The sequence below is a fragment of the Equus przewalskii genome, chromosome 25 (assembly GCF_037783145.1).
Source record: "Equus przewalskii isolate Varuska chromosome 25, EquPr2, whole genome shotgun sequence".
NCBI lineage: Eukaryota > Metazoa > Chordata > Mammalia > Perissodactyla > Equidae > Equus > Equus przewalskii.
Genome location: NC_091855.1, coordinates 20,161,078 through 20,180,708, shown reverse-complemented (window position 1 = coordinate 20,180,708; position 19,631 = coordinate 20,161,078). Strand labels below are relative to the sequence as shown.

At 49.0% G+C, this 19,631-nt stretch overlaps 1 protein-coding gene, 2 long non-coding RNA genes and 1 pseudogene across 4 annotated transcripts; 2 read left to right on the top strand and 2 right to left on the bottom strand.

Moving 5' to 3' along the window:
• Positions 1-2,697: 2,697 nt before the first annotated feature.
• LOC103548621 (uncharacterized) lies at positions 2,698-4,733 on the bottom strand. Its single transcript, XR_011532923.1, has 4 exons — positions 4,522-4,733; positions 4,307-4,430; positions 3,106-3,172; positions 2,698-2,990 (listed from the first exon to the last, which is right to left on the bottom strand). It is a non-coding gene; the product is annotated as an uncharacterized lncRNA (long non-coding RNA).
• Positions 3,911-14,459, top strand: LOC139079353 (uncharacterized). Of its 2 annotated transcripts, none has more exons than XR_011532925.1 (4): positions 3,911-4,046; positions 11,629-11,742; positions 13,758-13,874; positions 14,039-14,459. It is a non-coding gene; the product is annotated as an uncharacterized lncRNA (long non-coding RNA). The 2 variants fall into 2 exon arrangements; XR_011532924.1 differs by lacking the exon at positions 3,911-4,046 and adding an exon at positions 4,830-5,151.
• LOC139079352 (protein CDV3 homolog pseudogene) lies at positions 10,331-10,997 on the top strand (annotated as a pseudogene).
• Positions 14,317-18,005, bottom strand: FOS (Fos proto-oncogene, AP-1 transcription factor subunit). The gene is made up of 4 exons (XM_008516482.2): positions 17,426-18,005; positions 16,397-16,648; positions 15,883-15,990; positions 14,317-15,758 (listed from the first exon to the last, which is right to left on the bottom strand). Exons 1-4 carry the CDS (start codon positions 17,564-17,566, stop codon positions 15,117-15,119), a joined length of 1,143 nt encoding a protein of 380 aa, XP_008514704.1. The 5' UTR covers positions 17,567-18,005; the 3' UTR covers positions 14,317-15,116.
• Positions 18,006-19,631: the final 1,626 nt, after the last annotated feature.

Below are 19,631 nucleotides of genomic sequence, written 5' to 3'. Positions count from 1 at the left end.
AAACTAAAGTGCGTATTGGAGAGGGAGAATGAAAAATGTTAACAGTGGTTATCTCTGTGATGGAATTGAAGGTGATTGTTATTTGTTTTTATTTTGGTTATCTGATTTTTCAAAGGTTTCACCATGAGCATCTATTTCTTTTGCAAAGAGGAGGGAAAGAAAGAAAAAAAAGAAAATCAGGAGGTGTTGAGCCTTCCCATTTATTATGTTCTGTTATCTATTAAAAAAACAAACATACTGCTCTGCTGGGAACATTTAAAAACATTTTTCCTGGGGCCGGCCCCGTGGCCGAGTGGTTAAGTTCACACGCTCCGCTGTGGCAGCCCAGGGTTTCGCTGGTTCGGATGGCACCGCTCATCAGGCCATGCTGAGGTGGCATCCCACATGCCACAACGAGAAGGATGTACAACTAGAAATATACAACTATGTACTGGGGAACTTGGGGAGAAGAATTAAAAAAAAAAACCACATTTTTTTCTTATTACAAAAGCAGTATGTGCTTGCCAAAAACAAAAAATCAGAAAGTACCAACAAGTAAAATGAAGATAAAAACACCTTCTAGTCTCCCCAGAGACAACGGATATTAGCACCTTCGTGACTGTTCAGAAGCCACATTTTTTTCCATATTTCCATTTCTGGAAACACAACTTTGGAATGAGGCTCACAGGTCCTCTGTGATCCCCAAATGCTCCTAAACTGGATTTGTCCGGATCTCGGACTGCATCTGGGATCCTGGAATAACAACTTACTTGGTGTAGACCCTGGCCTGATGGAGAGCACACGAGTCCCCATGGGTCACGGAAGACAAGAGCCATCAAGTGCAAGGACGGTTGGAGTGATTCCCACCGTGTTTGGGATTGCAACACCTGCCATTGTTGGATTTTGCAATCCTCCTTCCCCCTTGAAAGAGAACTCAAAGGAACATACAGTATTTGCATACTCTCTTTAGTACTTTTCCACACATGCAGCTGAAGGGAATTAAGCTTAATTTGGCTTTAAGACTGTCGTAACCCTCCTTTCCCCAACCCCTTGGACAATTGTTGGCAATCAGCCTGGAGCGTCCTTGGTCAGGGATGGGAATGGCAGCTTTGAGGCGCTGTGCAGACAGGTTCTGCCATGAGGGAGGCTACACTGGGCCTGGGAGTCCAGCTCCTGGGGCAAGATGTCTCTGGGCCATTCCCACACGTACACACTCAACAACAACGGGTTTCCAGGGCCCACCCTCCCCACGCCCTGTCCTCCTAAAGTCCCCCCTCCTGGGAAGGAGAGGAGGGAAGGCCCACAGCTGCTGGCACCTGGCCCCACTGGGTCCCCACCCTCCCCGCAGCCCTCGGGCAGAAAATGTTCCTAGAGCTGATGTGTGAGTCACACCATTCCTGGTTTCTTCTGATGTTGTGCTATCTGGTCAGGGCCCAGATCAGGGCCCACCGTCCCACCCCCAAACTCCGTGAATTGAGCTGAGCTCATTGCTATTCAATACGTTCAATCTTTCTTGAAACCTCAAAGATTTTAGAGACTCTATTCTCCTTTATCTACAGCTCTCTTCTCATAGATAATAATAATCAGAGCTTCTGTTTATTGAGCTTCTTACATGCCAGGCATTTTACAAGCACGGAATGCACACAAGTCTTTTGAGGTAGACACAATTATCCCCACTTCACAGAAGAGAAAACTGAGGCTCCAAGGAGAGCCATCTGCCCCAGGTCATGCAGGTGCTAAAAGAGACAGGAGTCAACCCAGACCTGTCTGACCGCAAAGCTCATGCACTGCCCCGGAAGGTCAGCACGGGAGAGAACTGAGAGATCATATAATCTTCCCCCATTCCATTTACAAGACAGCTAAGCTGGAAAACTCATTTACAAACTGTTATATAGCACTTACTATGTGCCAGACACTGTCCTAGCACTTTGCAAATATCAAGTCAATTTATCCTCATCATATCGCGATAGGATGGGCACTTATTTTTACAGAGGAGAAAAGCGAGGCACAGAGAGAAGAGTAAACTTGTACAAGGCCACACAGCAAGTGGTGGAGTCTGGATATAAACCTGGCTTTAGAGGCTGTGCTGCGTCGCTGAACCCTGGAGCAGAGATCCCCTCTCCTAATTCTTCATCCTTCCCACATCGCCACCCTCCTCCTCATCTTTCTAACAGACCACTCCAAACTTCCTCATCCCTCTCTGGGTGGTGGTGGTGTTCTCTTGTGAAACTGCTTTGTGAAACTACTTATTGTGCAAGGCTATATTGAATTACATCACTATCTAGATTCCCCCAAAGAGCTAAGAGGAAGATTTATCAAAGCAAAGGCTTGGAGTTGCTTCCGTAGAAACTAATTGATTAATTAATCCATTAATCAACAAGGGCTTGCCAGCAGGTTTCATCCCCAGCTCTGTGCTGGACCTTACGGGCGGGGTCTGTGAACACAAAGGCCACACAAACCTGGCCCCCACCCTCAAGGACACAACAGTAAAGCCAGTATGTGAGTGTGCACTCCGTGGGCCGGGTCTGTGCATAGCTGTATTTCAAAACATTCACATAGGAGAGGAGAGTCAGAAAGGGCGTTTTGGAGGAGGTGGACTCTGAAACAGGGCTTGAAAGGGGCCGGGTTTGGCTAGCAGGAAGGAAAAAAGCCGTCCAGGCAAGAGAAACAACAGAAATGTTTTCTGCATCCAAATAGATCAGATCCTCAGAAATAAACTAGAGAGAAAAAAAACCTGGGATTTTTATTCCGCCCAGTTTTGCTGTTTCCATCAGAGTGAGCCAAAAAATCTCTTCCCCCCAGCACCACAAGGGCGCTGCATCTGGAACAGGAAAAGTGCGGGCTGCCTCACGTGTCCAGCAGGGGGCAGAGCTGCTGCTTCTGCAGCTATGGCTCCGCACGATCAGAGAGAGAGGCGAAGGATCCCAGACTTCCCAACTCCGCCAGGAGGGATGCCCGGAGGCGAGCGGTGGGCACCAGTCTTCTCGGTCTGAGCTGCCTTCATATTCAGCCTAGAAGTTAGGGAAGAAATAGAGGAGAGCATGTAAGAGGAAGTTGGGTGAGACTGAAAGGGAAGCGAGCGCGACATTAAAGCGCATTCTCCCACAGGATCTAACCTCTATGTACCATGAAAAGACGTTCCAATGGGGTTTCCATGGCTTCAGGTTACTCATGCCTTCTGCTGTCGACTTGGCTGAGAAAAGGTTAATGCAAGGCTTGGGTAATTGAAAAAGGACCAACTGATCGTCTAAGACTGGTTTCAGGACAGCCAACTCAGGTTCTCTGGACAAGGGTAGCCATTCCAGCCACTACAGTCCTTCAATACAGGAGGAATGCTGGTTGTTTGGGGAGGACACCCCTCCTGGCCATCACCCCAGGCCCTAGTGTCATGCTGTGGGGCTGTGTATGGCTGTAGACGTGCCACTCGCATCCTTTAGGAGCCCTGAAGTCAGTATTTAGCTTCATTGTACACCCCACCATCTGAGCCAGGCAACAGGGTCCCGCAGCCACAAGAGCACAGGGAGTTAGAGGTGAGGTGCAAGGGACACTAATATGAAGCCCGGAAACCTGGCTTTCACCTGTCTCTAACTAGCTATGCAAGTTTGGAGGGGTGAACCAACTTCTCTGGGCCTTAGTTTCTCCATTTGTGAAACGGAAAGGCTGAATTAGAGAATAGTATGATGTGCGTTCCAGCTCTGAAATTTTGAAAAACAGACACTCCTCTGGCCAGAAGAACGGGGTAACGGGCAGGGGGATGGGGGCAGTGAGCCCGCGAGCCAGCAGCTTGAAGAGTTAACCCTCCGCCCGCAGTCGGCTCCCCAGCTGAGGCCACTGCGGCACTGCCCGCCCCGCCCCCGCCCTCCTGATCCGGCGGCACACACCCACGGCTCCCTCGGAGACTTCTGGAATCTCGCTGGATTCCTCCTAGGAATGCTTATTGCCCTTTACATCTGCAAATCGCTTTACATCAGCAACCCTGCTGCGCGATTATTAATCATCGCAATATTCCTCCTTCCGCCTATAAAAGGAATTGCGGGGGTCCGGATTTATGAAGGTGAACTCCGAAGGTAATTTGCCTGGGATTCATTCAATAATCAGTTACCTAAAGTTAATTAAACGCCTAATATGAGCAAGGCGCAAAGAGACACAAATCCAGTTACTGGGGGTCAGAATTGTAGGGGTCCTCAAAGAACTTCACTAACATTCCAACTATGTCATGGGGTAGGGGGGTAGTTAGAAGGTGAGGGACGGTCTCCCCTCACAAACCTGATGACACTGCTGCAACCATTACGCCTCCCCCCACCTCTCCATCCCCAGTTCATTTTACCAGGCTGGGTAAAGGGAAGTGACCTTTCCAAGGTCACTTATCCCCCGAGGGGGCAACTCTGATCCCACAACCTCGGACTTCAAAGCTTTCCACTGCGCCATGGGCGAGAATTTTATGTTCAAGCCTATAAAATATAAAATAGAGTTCGATGAGGGATGGCTGTTTTCATGATTTCCGGGCACAGAGTGGGAAAATCGTGATCCCAGCTCACCCACCCGGAAAGACGAGACAGCCCCAAATCTCGACTGCAGCCTCAGCAAGCAGTCCGAGTCCGGGAATGCTGGAGATCTCAGCGCTCCTCCGTCAATCCCCCACGCCCTCTCTCGGGGTCCCCAGCGCCCCCGCCCCTCGCCTCGGCTGGGGAGTCCGGGAAGGGGCGGGGGTCGCGCGGAACCGGCCGCCCGCGGCATTCCACGGGGGCGTGGCCGGGGCAGGGGGCGGGGCGGGGCGCGCGCCGGGCTCCCAGCCTCCTCCCGACGGGCGGCGCGGCGGCGGCGCCGAATATGGGCAGAGCGGAAGCGGCGGGCAGACGTCACGGCGCCGGGTGGGGGCCGCGCTGCTGGGCCGATGACGGGAGGCGCTGACGGCGCCGACGTGTCACCATGGAAACCAAACAGTAAATAGCAAACTCGCGAGCTCCTGGCACAGCCTGACCCAGCGACCTGGCCTGGAGCAAAGGGCCGGAAGCTGGGAAGGGCCAGGAGAAAAAACCTGGGCCTGGTAGACGGGGGCAGGGGCGCGGCGAGGGTGCCGAGAGGGCAGAGGAGGCGACGGCGAGGGAGCACCCTTTCTGGGAGGTCCCTGGGAAGCCAGCTCTCCCTCAGCCCGGGATCCAGCAGGGGCAGGTCAGGAACAGAAAGAAACCCTCCTGGATGGAAAGAAACCTTCCTCTCCTTTTTGAAGGGCTTCCTTCGGGCTGCAGGGGTGTTGGGGATATTGGTTTTGCTTCCTTTTTGCTTATTAGTGGCTAAGAATTCAGGCATTGGAGCCACACTACCCTGGACTCAAATTCCAGCTCCCCCACTCTACATGGATGGTCTCAAGGCGATCACAGTCCTTCCGTGCCCCCATATTATCTATGAAATAAGGTTGATAGCAGGACTTACCTGCGAGGTTGTTTTAGTGAATTACTATAGGCGTGTGTCTATGTGAGTGTTTTTGGAACAGTGTCTAGCACATTGTGAGCCCAAATTAGTGCTAGCTATTTATTTTTATTCCTAAGCACAGCAGTGGCTTACCTAATATTAGGCAACTACTAAATCATGTGACTGATGTAATGTTTTGTTTTTTGATTCATTTTTTAGTTTTAAAATAAATAATTTTAAAAGAATTTTCCATTTAAAGTTAACATTAAAATTTAATTAAATGTTTCCTGTATTCACTGAAATGTGCACTTACCAAATAAAAACATTACATGTCTCAGTTTGCACTGCTTCACTGTTGTAGATATTAAACATAAAAACTCTAAATGGTCGTATAGAATAACAGAACTGAAGTGACTCAAGGTCAGTATCTTTGTCTTTACAGTCACTGTGTTGTCTTCGTTTGTTTCAAATCTGCTGTTCAAACACAGTATTGTATACTCCCTACCATAGGGTTGGAGACACACACAGCCCCCTAAAAGATCTCAAATGATTCTGAACCATTACAAACTCACCCTTAAAATGAAAGGACATAGTTAAGTCCATGGTTTGGAGACCAACTGTTAGTAGAACTGGGCGTTTACTTCCATGTAGAATACAATGCCTTAAAAGATAAGTCATTTTTTAAATGGAGCTTACATATACATTGTGAAAACTCAACAGTAACCCCAGCAACTGTTGAGAACTTAAAACAACCAAAGATTTTTTCAGGAAGGAGTATTTTGTCACTGACAATGTCTAGAATTTCCAGCTCATGGTCTTAATAAAAACTAGATCAACTTTAGCTGGTTTTATTATTACTTTTAAATTCTCAGCAGTTAATGTGACCCCTTGTGGATGACAGACCCTAGGGTGACCCCCAATAATTCCTGCCTCCTGATGTCTATGCCTTTGTATAATTCCCTCCCCTTGAGAGCAGGTGGAAGCCGAGACTTGCTTCTAAGCCATAGAATATGGCAAAGGTGATGGGATGTCACTGCTATGATTGTGTCACGATACATAGAGAGATATATATAAAAGACTCCATGTTGCTAGCACACACTAGTAGGTTCTCTTGGCGGGCTTGATGAAGTGAGCAGCCGTGTTGAGGAAGCTCACATGGCAAGGAACTATGAGCAGCCTCTAGGACCTGAGGGCAGCTTCCAGCCAACAGTCAGCAAAAAGCAGGGCCTTAGTTAACAATCATAAGGAAGTAAAGTCTGCCGACAACAGGAAGGAGCTCAGAGGTAGACCGACCGCTTCAAGCATCCAGCTGAGAAAGCAGCTCAGCTGACACCTTGATTGCAGCCTTGTGAGACCTTGCATAGAGGACCGAGCTGAGCTGTGCCCAGACTCCTGACCCACAGAGACTGTGAGATGATAAATGTGCGTTGTTTCAAGCTGCGGAGTGTGTGGTAATTTGTTATACAGAAATAGAACTTTAATCTGTCCTCTTTGCCTGCACCTGGGCCAGACTGCTCCCACCTCATGGCGCTTGGTGGGCTGCCGCACAGTGCCTGCACAGCTTAGGCCTTCCCCCAAAGGATGCGGTGTGGGCCCTTTCAGTGCGTCTCCACAGAAGCCATCTGATGTCAGAGTTTTGAAGCTGGATAGGGAGCTTTGAGATTTTTGAAGCCCACTCCTGATGTGGTAGAGGAAACAGTCTCAGAGAGGTTAAAGTCTCACCCTAGGTCACATAAGTACATATTTAGGGGCAGATTTTAACATTCTAGCCAAGCAGTTAAGCACTTTGGCCTTTAGAATCACAAAGAGCTGATTTCAACTCTCAGATCTGCTAATTACCAGTTGTGTGACCTTGGTTAACCTATTTAACCTTTTCTAGATCATTGTCCTATCTGTAAAATGAAGATCCTAATAATATCTGCTTCATAGGATTGTTGTGAGGACTAAATGAGAGCATCCATTCAACAAAAGAATTATCGTATGCCCATTATGTGCCAGTTACTAGAGGTAAAGTGATTAGCAAAGCAAATATGGTCGCCAATTTAGCATTCCCTGTAAAGCACGTAGCACAGCCTGACCCAGAGCAAGTGTGTGCGAAATGTTAGCCTTATCAATATTGTGTCCTAAGGCTCCAGCTTCTATCCCAACCACATGCCTCCAGACAAACTCAATAAATTCACATCATAGAACCTCTATCATGTAATTCCAGCTGCTTACATTGCCCCCCTGGGTATTCCACAGGTGTCGCAAACTCGACATGTGCAACACAGAACTTATCTTCTTGTCCCCCAACCCGCTCTTCTTCCTATGATCACAAAGTCATTGGTGGGACCACAAGCGTCCTTGTGTGTCAAGCCTGGCAAACCTGGGAGTGAGCTTGGATTCCTCCCTCTCCCTGACCTCCCACATCCACTCAGTCACCAAGTCCCGACAGTCCTACCCCCTAATTACCTCTTGTTCCCTCTCCATTCCCACCACCACTGCCTTGGTTCAGCCTACACACAACTGAACTAAGTAAATACCAGGCCCTTCATGATCTGGCCGCAGTTACCTCTTCTTGACCCGTCTCCAGCCCCCTCTGCTTTGATGCTGCAATATTGATGTAAATGAAATCAAATGTACTTGTGTGATGCTCTATAATTTACATCTCCCACCCTCTCCTCCTCCTGCCCCCACGTTTTATAGTCCAGCAAAACCAAGTGCATTGTTTTATGAGTCTGTGCCTTCACAGTGCTATCCCTCTGTCTCCTGGAGTTCTTCCACGTGCCACTTGCTCATCTAGCAAACTCCATCTATCTTTGAAGCCCAGCTCAGAAGTCACCATCTCAGAGGCTCCCCCAGATGGAGTTCATCCCTCCCTCCTTCGTGCACGCCCTGCGCCTTGTGTCAGTTTACATTATTTCAGTGTAGTACGATGGATATGTTTATGTGTCTTTGTGCCTTACTAGACCATGAACTCTTTGAGGACAGGACTGTGCCTTCCTCACATCTGAATCCAGCACCTGATACATAGTAGACATCCAGAAACTTTCTGTTGAATGAGATGAAGCCCATGCTTGCTCCAGAGGGTATATGTTTTCTCCCCTGACCCCCTTCTCCCTAAATTATAAAGATGATAAATAACAGCTAACACTTCTATAATACATCTGTGTGCCCAGGCACTGTAATAAGTACTCTATGCATACTAACTTATTTAATGCTCACAACCCTAGGAGGTGGGTACAATTATTATCCCCATTCTACAGATGGGGAGACTAAGGTACAGAGAGGAAAAGTAACTTTCCCAACGTCGAGGAGCCAGGATCCGGAGCTGAGTCTACGCTCTGATTACTCTCCGCTATTGGAGGCAATTCCTCAAATCCAGATTAACTCGTCATATTGTTTTGATAAGTTTGGCTATGATGACAGTCTCATGATTGACTAAAAAGCCTGAAAACAAGTCATTGTTTCTGTAGATCTGACCACGAATCGCTCCCCAAAGTAAACGTGGCAGCATCTGGGGGCTGTGCCATTTACCCTTCGGATGATGGTGCTGCCCCTGGTTCCACCGCCTTTCACAGAGCTCCCCTCCTATGGGCCTGCTGCTAATGGAACCGACGGTCAGACCCCTCTGGGTTCTTATCCAAATCAACTGATTGAACCAAATCTAAGTGCCATGTCAGTGTGAGCTGAAAGTATAAAGGGCTTATTAATTAAGAAGAGCTGATGGCCACCGGGCCAGACAGCCTCCTTGGGACAATGACCGGAGCCCTTTCTGCTCTTTGTCCCCTTAGACAGCTGAACAATGCTTCTTGGGCAAAGGAAAGGTGGCTTAGTTAAGTCCTTGAGTGGGTGTGTGGAGCCATTGAAATGAATTCTGTTGCAACTAAACCGGTTTATGCTTCTGTTGCTTTCTCCTGTGTGCAAAGAAAGGGGAAACCTCCCCTGCCAGCACCCTTCGGGCACTTTGAACTCATTCATTAGGGTTCACTACACTTTATTCCCGTCTGCTTTTCCTCAGGTCTGGGCATATGCTTGGTAAATAAGGGTTATGATAATGACATTGATATTGATAACGATAGTGATAGCAGCTAACCTTTATTCTTCTATTCTAATGCAGACCAAATTGTAGGTTTTATAATTTAGCACACCAATTGCTAGGAACCCATGAATTCAAATGGATTTGTGTGGTAGTCTGAAAATTTTATAGCCATAAGAATGAAAAATATAGTTTTGTTTGTTTCTTTGAAGATGATTATACCTATATTTACATATGCATCCATTCTTCATTCGATATTGAAACAAATTTCTCAATGTAATTAGTCGAGAAGTGTGACTGATCTGCAGTATATTTGTATTTTTTGTACCCCTTAAAATTCCTTCCCAAGCTAGCTGGTTCCTCATCTTAATGTTGTAGAACTCTTGACGAGAATTTTTTTTAAACAAGGGGGCGTGCCCTTCCACTCAGGAAGAACTCTATAAAGTGAACAGTCGTATTCACTGTTAAGTTCTAGTTACCTCCCTTTAGACATTTTTGTAATTTTTATCTGCCTTCATTCACTCGTCCATCTTCATTCACTGAACAAGCATTTGAATGCCTAGTAGGCATTGGGGATACAGAGGTGATCAAGACAGAAAAGGTCCCTGCTCACGTAGAATTTGCGGTCCAGTGGTGAAGCACAGAAATTTGTTAAAACGGAAAAGAAAAGCTATATTACGTGTTGCAGGTAGTGAGATGTGCTGTGAACAATGAGGCAGGATAATGAGACAGTCATGGGGCAAGGGTGTATGCAGAAGTTACTCTAGATAGAATGGCCTGCGAAGGCTTCTTGGAGGGACTGTCCTTGACGCTGAGTCCTAATGACAGCAAGGAGCCAGCCTGAGAAAAGGGGCCCCAGCAGAGGTACAGTAAGTACCTGCAGCAGCAACACTCGTGCTCTGTGTCAGGGATGGAAGGAAAGCCATTGAGCAGAGTGCCTGTAGGGGAGGAGGCATGAGTGGAAAGAATCTGAGCAAAAAGAGGTTGATTACGTTGGCCTCAGAGTTCAGGTAATGCAAATAAGTGAAAAGGAAGAAGACGACAATGAGAAAAGAGAAGATCCAGGTGATAAACTGGGAAGAAGGTGGAGGTAGTGGGGTGGTGTAGAAAAATCTTCAGGTCCCTGGAATTAAATAGCTCCAGTCTGAGCACCTCCTGCTCCAGGAATTGTTACAGAAACCCCAGAACCAGCAATGACGTGACGGTGTGTATAGACCTCCTGGGGCCAGGTTAACCACAACAAGGAAAACACCACAAGGACCACTAGAAATATATAGTGATGCATAGTTCCCCTCCCTGCCGTTCACTGCCAAGCACATAGAAAGCCAGAAGGATAAAGAAATGGAGGAGAGCTTTGTAGTAGTCAGCCATAAAACGAGAGGTAGGAATGAGGTTTCAAAAAACCAGGCCTTTACACTTCAGCTAGACAGCCAGTATGCTGTGCTTGAAAATCAGAAAAGCAGCCACACACAGTACAGTTAAGGAATGGTCTTTGCTAACCCTTCTAAGATACCTAGACCACAGCTAACCAGCATGAACAGCCATTTGTTTGTTATCTGATCTCTGCTGGACCTACAACCAAAGCAGACCACTGCATATGAGTGACCGGCCCTATTGCACTACGGAAGTTTAACATGTCACAACTGCTCTTGATGTATATTGGATATAGGGCGGGGTTCATTGTTATGTAAGTATGTGAGCTAGATTCAGCAGTCTTCTTTCATAATTACTCTGCAAATGCAAAAACAACAAAAAAGAATTAACTCTTTAATATTTACAGCCAAACAACACGGCTTAAAGGACTCTGATAGTCAACATTCAAGTAATGCTCATATCTCATTTATTTTTTGAGGAATTTGATTATTCTGTGTTTGAAGGAGGTCTCATACACAGTTTAAAGGTTGATTTTTTGTTTGACTTTTTTTAATTTAAAAAACATTGAAACTTTAGATATTTCCTTAGAGTAATCATTTAAGAACTTTTACTTTGCTTCCGTCTCTTCTTTGTCCATTAATTAAAGATAGCATAATTGATTTACTTTCATTCACACGTGGAAAGTTGTTGTTGATGCAAAATTACTGTTATGAGAACAAATTGTTAAATGCTACCCTTTAATTTTGATAATTATGCAAGATGCAGGAATGTGCAAAGATGATGCAGGATCTACAATCCACTGTCATATGGAGATAAATATTTATTTTCTTCTACCCCTTTTCCAGCCAAAATTAATTAGCCGGAAGCACAATGGCAGTGCATTCACTCTGAAGTTGAATTGGCAGAAGAAAGCCAGAGGAGGCAGAGGAGGAATTCCAGGAGCCAAAAATGGAAGTGGGGTATGTGTTTGAAGCCAGATATAAAAGATATGAACTCGCTATTGCTCAATATCCTAACAGGGCCTGGAATAGGAGAATTTTGAGAATACCTGAGGAATATATTTCTGCTTGTTGAAATAGTACAGAATTTATTCCTTCATCCACCCGGCAAATATTCATTAACCTTGTATTATATACCAGGCACTGAGCCAGGTGTGGGGATCAACTGCTGAGCTAAACTAGACATTCTACCCATCAGGAAATGACCCCCTTCCATCCTTATTCCCATCCCCTGCTGTTATATGTGCATCTTCTGCATCAGTCTTGAACATGCTGCCCTGAGACAGTTATTTTGTTGAGACCAGTGTAAGGCCATATCTTGTGGGTGGGGATCAGAGTCTTTCCCAAAGGAAGTTGAGGTTCCCAGTGTCAGTCATCCATGGGGCTTGTTGAATCCTGAGTCAGGAAAGGAGGATTTGGAAGAAGCCCTTCAGCTGGAAAGATAGGCAATTCCTTTTTTATCTTGATCCCATAAGAATGGTCAGCAGGGGGCTTGATGGGATGTCAACCCTATGGGGGACCCTATAACAGGCCTCTGAGAACACTATTAAAGAGATACCCTGTGGGGGCTGGCCCCGTGGCCGAGTGGTTAAGATCGCGCGCTCCGCTGCAGGCGGCCCAGTGTTTCGTAGGTTCGAATCCTGGGCGCGGACATGGCACTGCTCATCAAACCACGCTGAGGCAGCGTCCCACATGCCACAACTAGAAGAATCCACAACGAAGAATATACAACTATGTACCGGGAGGTGTTGGGGAGAAAAAGGAAATAATAAAATCTTTAAAAAAAAAAAAAAAAAAGAGATACCCTGTGAACAAGTCCCTCTCCCTGGACCTTTAATGCAGTCTTGTTGATTCAGCAGGCTGATCTCAGCCGGGCTATGGTGAACCAGAGGAAGGGTCTGGGTCCAGGTCTAGACCAGGGCTGTCAAATAGAAAGTGGCTGACCATGGCCATTAGTCAGGTCCTCAGGAGCAGTCCAGTGTCCAGGGCTAGAGGTCCAGCCTCCCTTCTCCACCTGGGAAATCTCCTTTCTTGGGTTGTTATTACCATACATGTAAGAGAGCCAGCTGGTTCCCTAACAGGGTATATCACCTTGTTATTTCAGATCTGGGTGTTAGTTACAGTAACTCCATATTTAGTTGAGGTCATATTTAAAGGCTACAGAAAATTTACCCTCTGAACAGCAAACAGGCATCTAAGGCCACGTTCGTTAATCCCAGACAGACAAAAACAATATGCAAATGGTGTGCGATCTTTCAGTGCTCTTAAGAGTCTAAAGTAAGTTGCTTTCAAATGTCAATTACTAAGTGAGGAGCAGGGAGAGCACAGGTGAGAACATCAACCTCCACGGAACTGTCATTTTAAATTAAAACTTTCAGCTGGACAGAATGTGACACCCCATAGCCACTCGGTGATTTTCATTATCACCAAAGCATTAGAAGGCTGGCACTGAAGCTCCTTGCCCACCTAGCATGTGTTCAGACCTGGTCTCTGGCTTGCAAGCCTGGAGCCTGCAGGAGACCTGAGAGCAGGGCAGCAAGGGCGCCCCCTCCTTTCTTGGCGGTTTGTACATGTGCGTGTAAGTGCCCCATTATCAGAGGTGTCCAGACAAAGGTCATGTTCTTCTTTAAGATGATAAACTTTCTAAATTAAAGCTTATTCCGAGTTGTGTTGACTTCTTATTGAGCTATTATGTAATGTTTTATTTACTGAATGATTAACCATTATTTGTACTGTTTGAGCTCCCTTTCCACTTCTCAGCACCAGCGTTTTCTTCTCCCAGTAAAAACTGAATGTCAGGCATAGGATGTTAAAGAAACTTCAGAAATTACAATGCATTTGTCACTAAGGGATGGGACAATAACCCTCCTTTCCTCCTGAGAATGAAAATAACCCAACTAAATGTATGTATGTTAGAGTTAAGGACTGAAAAGTTGCTTTTTTTCTAACCAAGTAAACACTTTCTTTTAACCAAGACGCAGGTCAGCCTGATGGATGTGATAATAAGTGAGGAAGTTACGATTCCAATCCTAATAGTGAAATATTGAGAGAGTCTTTCATTCTAACCATTCTTCAATTTGCTCACCTTTAAGGTAGGAGGAAACCTTCACTTGACTTTGTGGGAACAAAAAGTTACAATGTGGTTTGTGCAGAGCTTAATTCTGTTTGCTAAAAGGATTTCTCTAAGATCAAGACATTTAAATTTAATATTAGCACGACTAGATTTAAACATTCCCCCCTTTGACTTTCCAAACAGAAAAAGAAGCAGGAAGACGTGTTCCCGCAAAAGCTATTGTACAGCGGGTTCCCGCCCCCACAATCTCTAATGAATCTCAGCATGAGCATTGCAACGTGAAGACACGTATTCATAAAATATTCCAGCATCAGCTCTAGAGTTTCCTTCTCTTTGATAAGGCATCCAACAAAGGGTGTGTCTCCCTCTAGGAGCTGCCCTTCTTGACAAACTGGTCTGCAACAAATACCTTTCCGAATCTTGCAACACTTCCAGAATGAAAAGAGCATGAGTTGATCGCATTCAACTTAAATGCTTTTATTGACAATGTCTTTGAACAATAAGCAAACAATGCTTAAATTTTTCATTCAAATTCACTTTCCACATGTCAAAAGACCTCAAGGTAGAAAAAAATAAAATAAAAATATAAATATCTGAGAATCCATCTTAATAAATAAATTAAAAACACAATAAAACGTTTTCATGGAAAACTGTTAATGTCAGAACATTCAGACCACCTCAACAATGCATGATCAGTAACATTACAATGGACATTGATGTTGAAGAAAAACTACAGTACATGGATATAGCTATTTATTTCTATCTACTAGAAAATAAAGTCATATCTTTTCTTAGTTTAATATTGGTCATTGCTAATCAGAACACACTATTGCCAGGAACACAGTAGTTATTGTTAAAATCAGCTGCACTAGATACAATTTGAAAATATCCAGCACCAGGTTAATTCCAATAATGAACCCAATAGATTAGTTAATGCTATGAGAAGACTAAAGAGAAAGAGAAAAGAGACACAGACCCAGGCCTGGCTCAACATGCTACTAACTACCAGCTCTCAGATGTGTCACTGGGAACAATACACACTCCATGCGTTTTGCTACATCTCCGGAAGAGGTAAGGACTTGAGTCCACACGTGGATGCTTTCAAGTCCTTGAGGCCCACAGCCTGGTGTGTTTCACGCACAGATAAGGTCTTCCCTAGGTCTACCGGAACCCTCGAGGGAAGACGTGTTTCTCCTCTCTGTAATGCACCAACTCGGGCAGTGGCGCTTGTGTGTGCCTGCTGCCTCCCCTCCCTGCCTGCTCACAGGGCCAGCAGCGTGGGTGAGCTGAGCGAGTCAGAGGAGGGCTCATTGCTGCTGCTGCCCTTGCGGTGGGCAGCCGCACAGCTGGGGAAGGAGTCAGCCTCGGGGTAGGTGAAGACGAAGGAAGACGTGTAAGTGGTGCAGCTGGGAGTACAGGTGACCACCGGAGTGCACAGGGGCTCCAGCTCTGAGGCCAGGGGCCCCATCCCCAGGGAGCCACCGTGCAGGGGCTCCCAGTCTGCTGCATAGAAGGAACCAGACAGGTCCATGTCTGGCACAGAGCGGGCGGTCTCAGAGCCACTGGGCCGGGACGATGCTGGGAACATGAAGTCATCAAAGGGCTCAGCCTTCAGCTCCATGCTGCTGATGCTCTTGACAGGCTCCACTGAGGGCTTGGGCTCAGGATCGTTAAGGAGGGGCAGGGTGAAGGCCTCCTCAGATTCAGGGGTGGCAGCCTCAGGCAGGCCCCCACTCAGATCAAGGGAAGCCACAGACATCTCTTCTGGGAAGCCCAGGTCATCGGGGATCTTGCAGGCAGGCCGGTGAGCTGCCAGGATGAACTCTAGTTTTTCCTTCTCCTTCAGAAGGTTGGCAATCTCGGTCTGCAAAGCAGACTTCTCATCTTCTAGTTGGTCTGTCTCCTGTAGACAGAGGGAGAAAGCAAAGCATAAGACACAGTCTTACTCAAGGACACTGCACCTCTGTGCCCCATCTCCAACTTTCCCCTTAAGTTTTAAAAAGGAGTGACTCCTGGGCTCTACCTACCGCTTGGAGTGTGTCAGTCAGCTCCCTCCTCCGGTTCCGGCATTTGGCTGCAGCCATCTTATTCCTTTCCCTTCGGATTCTCCTTTTCTCTTCTTCTTCTGGAGACAACTAAAAGAAAAAAAGACCAACATTCAGTAACAGTGTCTGCCATCAGCTCCAATCACCCGCCCCAGGGAAACTGGCTCCTGCAGCTTCCCAGCTTCCTGGCACTTTTTCTGTGAAGCCATTTCTAACCTGCAGTTGCAGGCTGGGTGTGACTTGCATTTCAAATAAGATCCTCAGCAAGAGAAGAGAAGGAAGAGCCCAGGATAAAAGCATGAGATAGGAACCTATTAGGGCATTTCTCAGGGTGCGACTATCAGAATACGACTTGGGATGGAAAGGGCTTGAAGCCAGTGTTCCCTGTTCAGGATGTGCGGTCAGTTCCATCCGAAGCTTCACCCTATCCACTGTGCTCCCCATCTCCACCAATGCCTACCCCTCTGCAGAGAGATGGTGCAGAAGAACTCCTCACCTGTTCCACCTTGCCCCTTCTGCCAATGCTCTGAGCTCTGCCTCCTGTCATGGTCTTCACGACTCCCGTCCTGGAGTAAGCCCCAGCCGAGGGGGTGGGGACTCCATAGGGGTGAGGAGCTCTGGTCTGGGATGGGGCTACCGAGGAGACCAGGGTGGGCTGCACCAGCCACTGCAGGTCCGGGCTGGTCGAGATGGCAGTTACCGTTGGGATGAAGTTGGCACTGGAGACGGCCAAATCCGTGCAGTAGTCCTAGAACGAAACAGAAGGGGAAAGCTGATGTGAGCAAGCAGGTGCCAAACACAGGTGGAGCGGAGCGAGTTGAGTTCCCAGTGCCGCATGCAGCAGGGAGAGAGAGGGAGGAGAAACGGTCCTGCCAGGGACTGCTCATGTCTTTTTATATGCCCCTCATCCTGGATGAAAGGTCTCCCCCTTTCCACCCAAGAATTCCGCAGCGCAGCGCCTTTCTCCTCCATCCCGCTGCCGCGTTCCCGTTATCCCTTCAGCATCACTCGCTTGAAAGGGGGTTTGTTATAAATATCCCTGACGTCTGCGCTGACGCAGGCGCCGCTCCGGAGTCTCCTGAATGAACTCGCTTTTTATCAATGAAACTGCCTTACACACCCGCCTGCTTCACCCTCCTCCCCCGCCCCTCCTCCCTGCTCCAGGCTGCGATGGGAGGGGGGATTGCCGCTTTCTGCCGCCTCCCCGGAGGAGCCAGGCTCTAGTTAGCGAGTCTTTGCTCGGGATACGTTTGCCCCAACTAATGTCAGAGACCAGCCAGAGAGCACGGGCCGGCAACAGCTCAGAAGGAGCCTGCCGCGGGAAAGGAGAACCAATTCCTACTATGACAAGCGTGCCTGCGCTCCGAACGAGTCCCGCACTCCCGAGATAGGGCTGCTCCAGCCGGGGCAGACTCCCTCCCGAGCGAAAGGGGTCCCTGACTCGTCTTCCTGAGCGTCCCGCCCCCGAGTCTCCTCCCCGGTAACCCCGAGGCCGGGCCCGGCCGGTGCGCATAGCCAGCCTTACCTGCGCATTGACCGGAGAGCCCATACTGGAGAAGGAGTCGGCCGGCGAGTGGTAGTAGGAGAGACTGTCCCCGGCCGGGGAGGCGCTGCTGCAGCGGGAGGATGACGCCTCGTAGTCGGCGTTGAAGCCAGAGAACATCATGGTCGCAGTTAGTCAAAGCCGGGGCGAGGGGCTGAGGGGCGGAGACAGGTAGGAGCGGTGGGGCAGAGCTGGGTAGGAGCGCGGTCACTGCTCGCTCGCTGCGCCGCCGCCGCCGACTCTGTCTCAGCTTCTCGGCTGCTCACTGCAGATGCGGTTGGAGTACGAGGCGCCGCAGCCACTGCTTTTATAACAGCATTTTATGAATGAGCCCAACACGTCATGGGCGCAACCATCGCGGCGCCGCAGGGGTGGCTGGCGGACCTGGACACTTCTGCCACCTCCTTACTGCCTTCGCCGCCCTCGCAGCCCTCTGCCCCCCGTCTTGTTGTGTTTCTTTATCTAATGGGCGTTTAACAATCTGGGTCTTAGGGGTCTCGTGGACCCCCCGAGATGAGGGATTTCGGGGATGTCTCCCCCCACGCCCGCAGGGAACGGCCGTGGAAACCTGCTGACGCAGATGTCCTAATATGGACATCCTGTGTAAACGGGGGGAGGATATTGACGGGAACTGCTTGCCGGCTGCAGCCAACACCAAGGGTGCAGCGCGGGGGGAGGCGGGGGCCGCGGCCGGGGGAGGGGAGGCGGGAAAGGCGGAGAACGCGAGCGAACATTCGCACCTGGTTCAATGCGGACCCTTGTTCCCCCGTGGGGTGGGGGATGGGGTGGGGGGTGCCTTTTTACCAGTGTACAGAAACCAGAGAACAGTTCTTGAGGCTCAGGTATAGGAGAAACAGGTACACCGCCCCGAGGGCTTAAGCCTCGGCCCCCGAAGGAATGCGCCTCCACCCTCATTCCCAATTCTAGCCCTAATTCGGCGGCGCAAACCGTGGAAGCAGATACTTACGCCCTTCCCTCAAGCCCCCGGGCTCGAGCAATACTGGGACTGTCAACTGCGTTTGGAAGCAGAAAGTCGGGGGATTCAAAATAAGAGAATACGATAACCTACTTTATCTACCATGCTGGGTATTTTAATTTTAATTTTTTTGTTTTTAAGGAAAAAGGCGCATTTTTTTTTCTCGGCCTTATACGGGATATTAGTGTTACTGTCAAATGCTTGAGACTCTGGCCAGTAAACATTGTGCAGAACCTCCATGCAAGGATGTCTGAAGGGTTCGTCTGCCTGGTTGTGAGGGGGGCCCGGGGCATGGGGTGGGGGTGGGGGTGTTATGGTGACAAGGTCGTCAGTTAGGGGTACCAAGTGAAGTGAGCTCTTGGGGGCCCGCAAATCTGAGCTGGGGGGGGGGGGTCAGTCCCCCAAGAAGCTGGACTTACACTGAGCCCGCAGCGGGTGATTTTCCAGCGCGGACTTGGAGGAGGGAGGACCGGGGGCGCTGGAAGGACCGTGCCCAGCAGCGCCCAGGCCGGAGACCTGGGTCACTGAGATCTCAGGCGCTGCTCCGTGGCCTGGAAAAGGGGGCTTTGGGGCGGCAAGGTGCTCGAGGAGTGAGCTGCGCCCCCAGACACCCCCAGACTCCCCCAGCTTCCTGCTCCTTGCAAAGGACAGCAGGGGTCACACTGCCCCGGCTGGATCCTAGCGCCCCGGCCACCTCCGGGGTGCGAAGCCGCAGGTTTCCGCAGAACCTCTGTGTCCCTTCCCCCACTCTTCGGGCCCCGTAATCACGGTGGGCACCTGGAGAGGGCGAGGTGGGATTAGGGCAGCGGACAGATCCTTCGGGACGCGGGGGGAGCGGGACCGCCGACCTGCCTCCTGCCGCCGCACCCCGGAGCCAGGCGATCCTGCTATAGATAGTAACAGGGAAGCGGCTGTTTACAGCAACACTGCGCCGCCAGGGCCGTCTCCAGGCGACGCCGCCCTCCCTCCTCGCTCCCCCGGGGCCTTGGCCTCCCCGGCCGGGCTGCGGCCACTCCCGCCGCCTGACATCATCCGCCGGGTCCGGGGGCTGAGTGCGGTTCGCGAGCTGCTGTGCGCTACCCTCCATTCTTAGAGATGCGAACCCGGCAGGAGCCGGGAGCTCAGGGAGGCGGGGATCCGTGGAACTGGGCCACTAGCTATTTTTGCACTCCCTGTCACAGGCAGAGGTGAAAACAGAATTTCATCATTGTA

What these genes read in the sequence shown, in the direction of transcription:
- FOS (XM_008516482.2), bottom strand. Translation starts at nt 17,566, where the DNA reads ATGATGTTCTCTGGCTTCAACGCCGACTACGAGGCGTCATCCTCCCGC. An exon ending in GAAGGGGCAAGGTGGAACAG is followed by an intron (nt 15,991 to 16,396) that starts GTGAGGAGTTCT and finishes TTTTTCTTTTAG; the next exon opens with TTGTCTCCAGAAGAAGAAGA. An exon ending in TGACTGACACACTCCAAGCG is followed by an intron (nt 15,759 to 15,882) that starts GTAGGTAGAGCC and finishes CTCTGTCTACAG; the next exon opens with GAGACAGACCAACTAGAAGA.